Source organism: Pogoniulus pusillus, chromosome 15 (assembly GCF_015220805.1).
Source record: "Pogoniulus pusillus isolate bPogPus1 chromosome 15, bPogPus1.pri, whole genome shotgun sequence".
Lineage (NCBI taxonomy): Eukaryota > Metazoa > Chordata > Aves > Piciformes > Lybiidae > Pogoniulus > Pogoniulus pusillus.
Genome location: NC_087278.1, coordinates 26443885 through 26452401, shown reverse-complemented (window position 1 = coordinate 26452401; position 8517 = coordinate 26443885). Strand labels below are relative to the sequence as shown.

At 44.8% G+C, this 8517-nt stretch overlaps 1 protein-coding gene across 18 annotated transcripts in view; it reads left to right on the top strand.

The window, feature by feature from the left end:
• Positions 1 to 1178: 1178 nt before the first annotated feature.
• The window catches only part of C2CD5 (C2 calcium dependent domain containing 5), a 68220-nt gene continuing 60881 nt past the window's right edge, over positions 1179 to 8517 (top strand). For all 18 annotated transcript variants that reach the window (XM_064155959.1, XM_064155957.1, XM_064155954.1 and 15 more), the window contains exons 1-2: positions 1179 to 1327; positions 7531 to 7617. In XM_064155959.1, the coding sequence (XP_064012029.1) occupies positions 1238 to 1327; positions 7531 to 7617 (177 nt within the window). In that variant the 5' untranslated portion in view covers positions 1179 to 1237. The remainder of the gene's footprint in view (positions 1328 to 7530; positions 7618 to 8517) is intronic.

Sequence of the window (8517 nt, the reverse complement as noted above, 5' to 3'; positions counted from 1 at the left end):
ATTATTTAGTCTTTTTGTAAGATTAGAAAGAAGGAAAATTAATCCAACCAGATCTACTATTTGGCTCAACATCTGGGGACTGCTTAATCAAAACAAGGGCTCCTTTATATTTCTGTCCACGACGACGCCAGCAGTACAACCCATGACCCACAGATTCTCGTACAACCTGGTTTCATACTCCCAAACTTGCACCTGTAGGGGCACACACCTCGCATAACCCAGCCTCACTCCTTTGGTTTGCCCCAAGCTTCTACACCGCTATTACCTAAACAATGAGCTTTACAGGCATCAAAAAGTCAAAACCTGGCTACAAGAACCATATTGAATCCTATTTCTGATAGCTAAATTCCATTTAATCTATTCATAATCCCTCAAGTACTACAAATATTTGTCTTTAAAAAAAAAAAAACAGTCCACAACCGTGAGGTTTGGTTTAAATCCGTTAAAGGACTCTCGCCGAGAGGCTGAAGATGCACATACGTTCCACACCTCCCCCTTTAAAGGGCTCCTCAAGCATAAGACTGTATCAGCTCCTTCCTCGGGACGGCTGGAGGCAGAACAGGCCGGAGCCACGGGAGTCGCTGGCCCGGCTCTGATAACGGACCGTGCCGGCCAGTAGGCAGCTCCCGAGGCACAGCCTCCACGACACCTAGGGTGACACTCGGCTCCGCGTCCGGCAGAGCCGCAGGTTGGATGAAAAGCAGAGCAGTCCCTGCTCGAATACAAGCGAACTGGTAAGAGCACCACCGCTCCACCGCAGCTCCGGGCATCAGTGACACAGCGCTCAAGCACCCCAACTCCCCTTAGAAACACCGCTAGCACAGAACCCGTCAAGGAGCCAGCGTTCAACTTCCAGCCGCGTCTCGGTACCCACGGCACCACCTTTAGCGTAGCAGTGGAACGCTACCAGCATAAATAAGGTGCTCGGCACCGGGCCTTATCACTACTGGCGGCGGCAGGAGCGGAACGAACGCAGAGCCGACCCCCCCGGCCGTGACCCAGGCAGCAGCGCATGCGCCCAGCTGCCTTCTCCTCCCTGCTGGGGTGCGTCACAGCGCGCGTGCCCGGCGGCCGCGGCGGCGTCCGGTCCGTGCAGCGGCGCCGGGTCCGGGTAGGCAGCCGCAGACCGTTGCCTGCTGCGGCGCATGCGCGCTCGCTCCCCCGCCAGCCCGCCGCCGCCGCCGCTGCATGAGACACGCGCGGTTTGCTCCCTGCAGCCGGGAGGAGGCGGAGGAAGATGCCGGGGAAGCTGAAGGTCAAAATCGTGGCAGGGCGCCATTTGCCGGTGATGGACCGCGCCAGTGACCTGACCGACGCCTTTGTAGAGGTTTGCGGGAGGGGAGGGGCGTTGTGCCGCAGGGGCGGGGGTGGAAGAGGAAGAGGAAGACGGCCCCGCTGGCTGCTGTCTTGGGCCCGCGGGGCTTAGGCACCTGTCGGGCCTCGCCGAGGCAACCCGGACGGGGGTAGACCCTGACTCGTCCGCCCTGCATTGGCAGTTGCTGCTGCTGCTGCCATCACGTACCGCGGAGCGCTGCCTGAAGGCTGCCGCCCGCCGCTCCCCTCGGTGGTCTCTCCCTGGGGTGCGTTTGATTTGTCTAGGCTCGGCCAGAGAGCGGTTCCATTGGCTTCACCGCTCTGCGTTGAGAGGGCAGGATAGCCCTGCCTGGGGCCAGGCGGGCGAGCGTGGTCCGCAGAGGGACTGGGAAACCTGCGAGGAGCACCCGAAGCTGTTGTCTGCGGGGATGTTTCTAAATCCGTTTCATTTTTGTCCTTGGCTCTGATTCTTTTATCCTGACAGCCATGCAGAATTTCCATGGTGCTTTAAAGTTATCCATCTGTCTTTCAGCCTGTTCTGGCTGAAAGCTGTTAGTGAATGGCTCTCGTTAATGCAGCAGCCCAATGGAATCCATTTCAGCAATTCGATAGATGTGTGCTAGTAGGATGGAGAAGTAGGAAATGATTGTTTGAAGTAATTTGTATCTCTGACTGCAGGAAGGGCAGAGCGGTTGTACAGGTGTTACTTTGAGGCCAATGCTCGTCTTTCCCTTTAATGTATATAAGATAGGGAAATATTTTAAAAGAGAATTTCTATTGGACAAACACTAGATATTGCTTACGTGTTTAAATTGTGGCATCGCACCAAAAGAATCTAACCTCAGCTGTCTTTACGACCGTACAGTTTAAGAGGCAATATGTATAGGGCGTTTCTCAGGAAGGGATTGTAAAATAAGCTGACATGATCTTTCTATGTTATGATTCATTATTTCCAATGAGAGTAACTTAAAAACATTTGAGTAGGTTCAGAGATGCTTTCAGAAAAAGCAAAGAGCTTTTTAAAAGTGAGATGCAGTATAGACAGATGCTTGTACTACAAACAGTGATAGAGAGGTTGATGTGGTGCTACTATTCAGGTTGGAAGACCAGCGGACAGAAAATGAACCATGAGCCAGCAGTGTGCCCTTGTGGCCAAGAAGGCCAATAGTATTCTGCAGTGCATTAAGAGCAATATGGCCATCAGGACAAATGAGGTTCACCCACTTTGCTCTGACCTAGTAAAGCCACGTCTGCAGTGCTCTTTGCAGTTTTGGGCTCCCCAGTTCAAGAGAGGCAAGGAACTACCGGAGAGAGTGCAGTGAAGGGCAATGAAGATGATGAAGGGACTGGAGCATCTCCTCTACAAGGAAAGGCTGAGAAACCTGAGTCTTTTTAGTCTGGAGAAGACCTGAGATCTTGTCAGTGCTTGTCAGTATCTAAAGGACAGGTGCTAAGAGGATGGGGGCAGGTTCTTTTCAGTGGTGCCCAGCCACGGGACAAAGGGCAGTGGGTACAATCTGGAATGCAGGAAGTTCCATATGAACATGAGAAAAATCTTCTTTCCTGTGAAGTGCCAGAGCACTGGAACAGGCTGCTCAGAGGTTGTGGAGTCTCCTCTGGAGACTTTCCAAACCCACCTGTGTAGTCCTGGGCAACCTGCCCTAAGTGACCCTGCTTTAGCAGGGGGCTTAGACTAGAGGTCTCTTCTAACCTCTACCACTCTGTGATTCTGCAAAGACAGTTCTGTCTTTCAAGAACTGTCTAATTTGAAAAGCCTGACAGTATAAAAATAAAGTTTGAGTATGTAAGTCCTGATTTAATTTGGTGCTTAAAAATTTTATTGACTTTAGGCAGTAAGCACACTGCTCAGTGGAACAGTAAATTGGTAATAAAGTGAAAATGTATTTCTCGTGTACTTTTTAATGGAGCTGAAACAGTTTTGGTTTTATTACATGAATGACAATCATTTAAGCAATATTACAGTGTTTGGTTTCAGATGTTTCATCAGTGAGTTTTTAATTTATAAATATTTATCTCGTAATTTTAAGTCTGATTAATTGGCAGCCTGTGGCAAGTAGAAGACAGGGAAAACTGGAATAGGAAATAACACCCTCTGATGAGTTTCATTTGGATTGTTTTTAAGCTGCCTTACAGAGAAACAGCTCTCCTCTCCTGTTGGTCGCTTGAGGCCAGCCCTGCTTCATCTGTGCCAAAGCAGATTGGAAAATTCATCTGGTTAAAGAGTAGCTTAGCAGAAAAAGAAAAAATATTTTTTTTTCAGAAAGATCAATTTGCTTAGCTGGATTAAGGTGCAGTTTCATGAATGTCTTGGCACGAATAAGGCTACAGAAATATATAGATGGAACCTTGCTTTTGGGACTATTCCTTAGAATGATAGGGAACTACTCTTACCACATGTGTAGTAGGCAAGACAGCAGGTGAAATTTATGTCAAAACAAGTTGAGCCAAAAGTATTGTTTTGTTTTTCAGTGTAAGGTTGCTGAAAACCTTTAGAAAACCTTTTCACTTAGAGATGAACAGATGAATCAGTGTTAAGATACCAGTTGATTTCTAGCCTTTAATTTCCTTGTTAAGTTTTCAAATATAAATCTAGAATTAGAAAAGAAAATGAGAATAGACTCCAGAGCTCTTTCTTGGCTCAGGTTGTACATAACTTGAACTTTGAGGAACTGAACTTTATATGATCTGCAGGAAATTAGCATAATTTCATAATTCTGCTTCTAAATTTGTACAGCAGACAGCAGCATAGTGCTTGATTATCTCTACTGGCTTTAATGAACTAGTTGGACTGCTTGGAAAAGTTCAGTTAGAGCTGCCTGGGACTCCAGGGGAGCTAATTTACTCCCTAGATAACCTGTGGAAATAGGTTGGGTGGAGCTCTGGGCTGTTGTTTCTTGGCAGACTCTGGTATAATAAGGTAGCTCAGTTACAACTTGAGTCAGTATCACTTTTACTGCTTTATGTGATGATTAAACATTCTAAGTGGTAGTGCTGTTATTTTTTTTATGCACATAGGCTGCCTCCACCCCTCCCCCTTTAGATTAACTGGATGATTTTTAGCCAATTTACTCTAAGGTCTCTTAGTCCTGTGTTCTCATACCACTCTGAACTTCAGGGCTTACTTTGAAGTAACCTCTTTTTGGAAAGCATTACTATTTTTTGAATCAAATTGGGGTGGGGGGACTCAGGTTTTTTTGTTTGTTTGGTCACAAATGTACAGAGTTCTGTTGACTGAGGTATGTATGGTTGTAGGTATAGAGCTCAGTCTGGACTCATAGTCAGTCCTGCAATGCTTTAGACTTACCGAATTACCTGAGTGTACTTAGGCAGTTGTAGACTTTTTAGAGTTGAGGCATGCATCTATGCAAAATCATCACCATGTTACTGAAAGGTGTAAAGTGTTTATTTAGTACTCTCCTGAGCAGAAGTGTTTAAAAAATTGCTATACATTTTTCCAAGCTGAATCCTACATTTAGTCTCTAAAATTCCATTAAGATTTAAAACAAACAAACAGAAAACAACCAATGAAAGTTACAGAATCATGGAAAGGTTGGGTTGGAAGTGACCTCTAAAGGTCAGCTAGTCCAACCTTCTTTTAGTCAGCAGGGACATCCTCCACTAGATCAGCTTGCTCAGAGCTTGGCCTTGAATATGTCCAGAAATGGGGCCTCAGCTGTCTCCCTGGGCAACCTGTTGCAGTGTTCCACCACCCTCGTGGTAAAGAACTTGTTCCTGACATCCAATGTAAATTGCTCTTCTCTCACTTCAAACCATTGTCCCTCATCCTATCCTTGCAGGCCTTTGCAAAGAGTCTCTTTGCAGCCTTCTTGTAGCCCCCTTCAGGTACTGGCAGGCTGTTATTGGGTCTCCTTGGAGCCTTCTCCACACTGAACAACTCCCAAGTAATTTAGTCTGTCCTCGCAGGAAAGGTGCTTCATCCCCCATGTCACATTTGTGGCCCTCTTCTGGACCTGCTCCATCAGGTCTGCATCCTTCCTGTGTTGAGGGCTCCAGAGCCAGGTGCAGCAGTCCAGGTGAGGTCTCAGTGCAGCAGAGCAGAGGGGCAGAATCACCTCTCTTCACCTGCTGGCCGCACTGCCTTTCATGCAGCCCAGGCTGCCATTGGCCTTGTGGGCTGCAGATGCGCACTGTTGGTTTCTCATGCACCAGAACTCCCCAGGTCCTTTTCTGCAGGGTTCCTCTCTTGAACTGCAGCATTTGTTTTACATAAACTTACTAATTTTCTTAAATAACTTGAATGAATTCAGTAATACATAAATATGTATTTGTAAGGGGTGCTAATTATTTGGAGAGGCAGCATTCAGAGAAATCAGGTGTTCATAAATCATTTGGAGTAAAAGTTGTAGTGAAATAAAGGCTCTTGCTTTGTGCAGCATCTTTTCTTGTTGTAGGGAGCATCACAGAAATTCAGTTTCACTTCCCTCTTTTTTTAAAACAAAAACTACCCAATGGGGTCATCCTGAAAGAGACTCGCATGGAGATTCCTGAAATAGACTCTGATGTGGTTGAAGATGCATTAATCAGTATGGAGAATATTTGGTCTTCAGTCACTGGAGGCTGCGTGGGCACATAGAGAGGAATGTGTACAGCTATGTTTTTTGCCTACATGCTTTCTAGAATTTTCTGTATTAAGAAAGAAATAGAAACTGGTAAGGTGCTTCCTTCCTTCTGTTCTAAATTTACTAGTATGTGTCCAGCATATCATGATTGCAGCTAACAGAGGTGATTGCAGTTATTTTCTAGTGTGCATGTGGGAAGATTTCTTGAATTTAAGAGACTTACTGATGTTACCATTCTTACTTCTTGTATTAATCGTCAGTGCAGATGATTTAGAAACCCTAGAGAGAAAAGTAATAGGACATGAGCTATTAGTGTATGACATGCATCTGCCTCCAGGTTTTGGAAGGCTCCAGGAGGACCTTGTGGTGGCCTTCCAGTACATGAAGGGAGGGTGGAGCTTTTTATGAAGGCTTGTAGTGGTAGGACAAGAGGGAATGGATGGAAGCTTGAGGAGGACAGATTGAGACTGGAGATTAAGAGGAAGTTCTTTCCAGTGAGGGTGGTGAGACATTGGAACAGGTTGCCCAGGGAGGTTGTGGATGCCTCATGCCTGGAAGCGTTCAGGGCCAGGCTGAATGAGGCCTTGAGTGACCTGTTCTGGTGGAAGGTGTCCCTGCCTGTGGCAGGGGGATTGTAACTGGATGATTTTAAGGTCCCTTCTAACCTGAACCATCCTTAAATCTATGAATATTTAGATAGAAATACTGTAAGCAAATTATTCTAAACAGAAGGCAGACTGTATACCAACAGTCAATATAAATGAGATGTTTTTTCTCTCCAGTGATTGGGGAAAAGAAACAGTTTTCATAGTGTAAGAGATTTATTCGCTACTTGCTGTTGTATGTGACTTGATACAAAAAACACTGTCACCAAATAGAAAATACTGATATTTTGGAAAATTATATTTGAAATTACAGTATCACAGTATCATCAGGGTTGGAAGAGACCTCACAGATCATCAAGTCCAACCCTTAACCACAGAGCTCAAGGCTAGACCATGGCACCAAGTGCCACGTCCAACCTTGCCTTGAACTGCCCCAGGGACGGCAACTCCACCACCTCCCCGGGCAGCCCATTCCAGTGTCCAATGACTCTCTCAGTGAAGAACTTTCTCCTCACCTCCAGCCTAAATCTCCCCTGGTGCAGCCTGAGGCTGTGTCCTCTTGTTCTGGTGCTGGCCACCTGAGAGAAGAGAGCAACCTCCTCCTGGCCACAACCTCCCCTCAGGTAGTTGTAGACAGCAATAAGGTCTCCCCTGAGCCTCCTCTTCTCCAGGCTAACCAATCCCAGCTCCCTCAGCCTCTCCTCGTAGGGCTGTGCTCAAGGCTTCTCCCCAGCCTCGTTGCCCTTCTCTGGACACGCTCAAGCATCTCAATGTCCTTCCTAAACTGGGGGGCCCAGAACTGAACACAGGACTCAAGGTGTGGTCTAACCAGTGCAGAGTACAGGGGCAGAATGACCTCCCTGCTCCTGCTGGCCACACCATTCCTGATGCAGGCCAGGATGCCACTGGCTCTCTTGGCCACATGGGCACACTGCTGGACAATATGAAATTAAATGAATTTCCAAATGTATTAATATTGATTATTAACAATGGAACTCTTGTGGTTTTAGGTAAAATTTGGAAATACAACATTTAAGACAGACGTGTATCCCAAATCACTCAATCCTCAGTGGAATTCTGAGTGGTTCAAATTTGAAGTAAGTATTTTTTTTTAAGAGTTTGCCTGTATTTGTCAAGACATTCTGGTTTGGGTGTCCTTGATGCAGTCATTTCAATTCAGATAGAAAATGGGGTTTAGAAGTGAGGCTTTGTATTTCTACTGAAATCTATCTACAGTTACACCTTGTTTGCTAAAGATGTCTCATTGGTCTTGTATGACTTTGTAAAGATAAAAGCTTGCCAGATTGGATGTAACTTAATGTTATTGTAGCTAACACTAAAAAAGACAAGGCAGAGGTGAGTGTTGGAGGAAAATTACACATTAAAGATGAAGCTTTCAGGTTTCAGTATGGCTATGCTTGTATTTTTTGAAAGGGGTGTTTGAAATTGCAAAAACAATGCACTTGAAAAGAAAGAAAATGGAGAATTCCCATGAGAAAATGATAAAACAAGGAGCTTGGACAACAATTATTGAGCACTCTCTTTTTCTTTATCCTTGTGTAACATTGAGGGCACTCAGCATTTTCCTGTAATTGCTTGTTGCCTTCTAGTATCTAAATTGTCTGATGTCCTTCAGCATTATGCCCTGAGAAAGTGTTACCACATTTTTCAATTACATAGAATAATAATGTTAAACATAACGTGTTATGAATAAATATTTAGCATGTCAAATCAATATTGCTTTATATTTCAATAAAATATAGTTATTTACATGCTTTATTGGTATTAAATAATGAAATAATATATCTGTGCTAAAATATTAAAATCTATTTTTAAAATTATGCACAGATATGTAGAAAAATTACTTTTCAAAGCATCTGAATATATAGTGCTGTTTCATTTATAGTGTTCTTAAGCATCACAGCACAATATGGTTGTAAATATATGTACATATAATGACTGATATAGTAGCTGGTAACATAAATATTTTAGAGGAA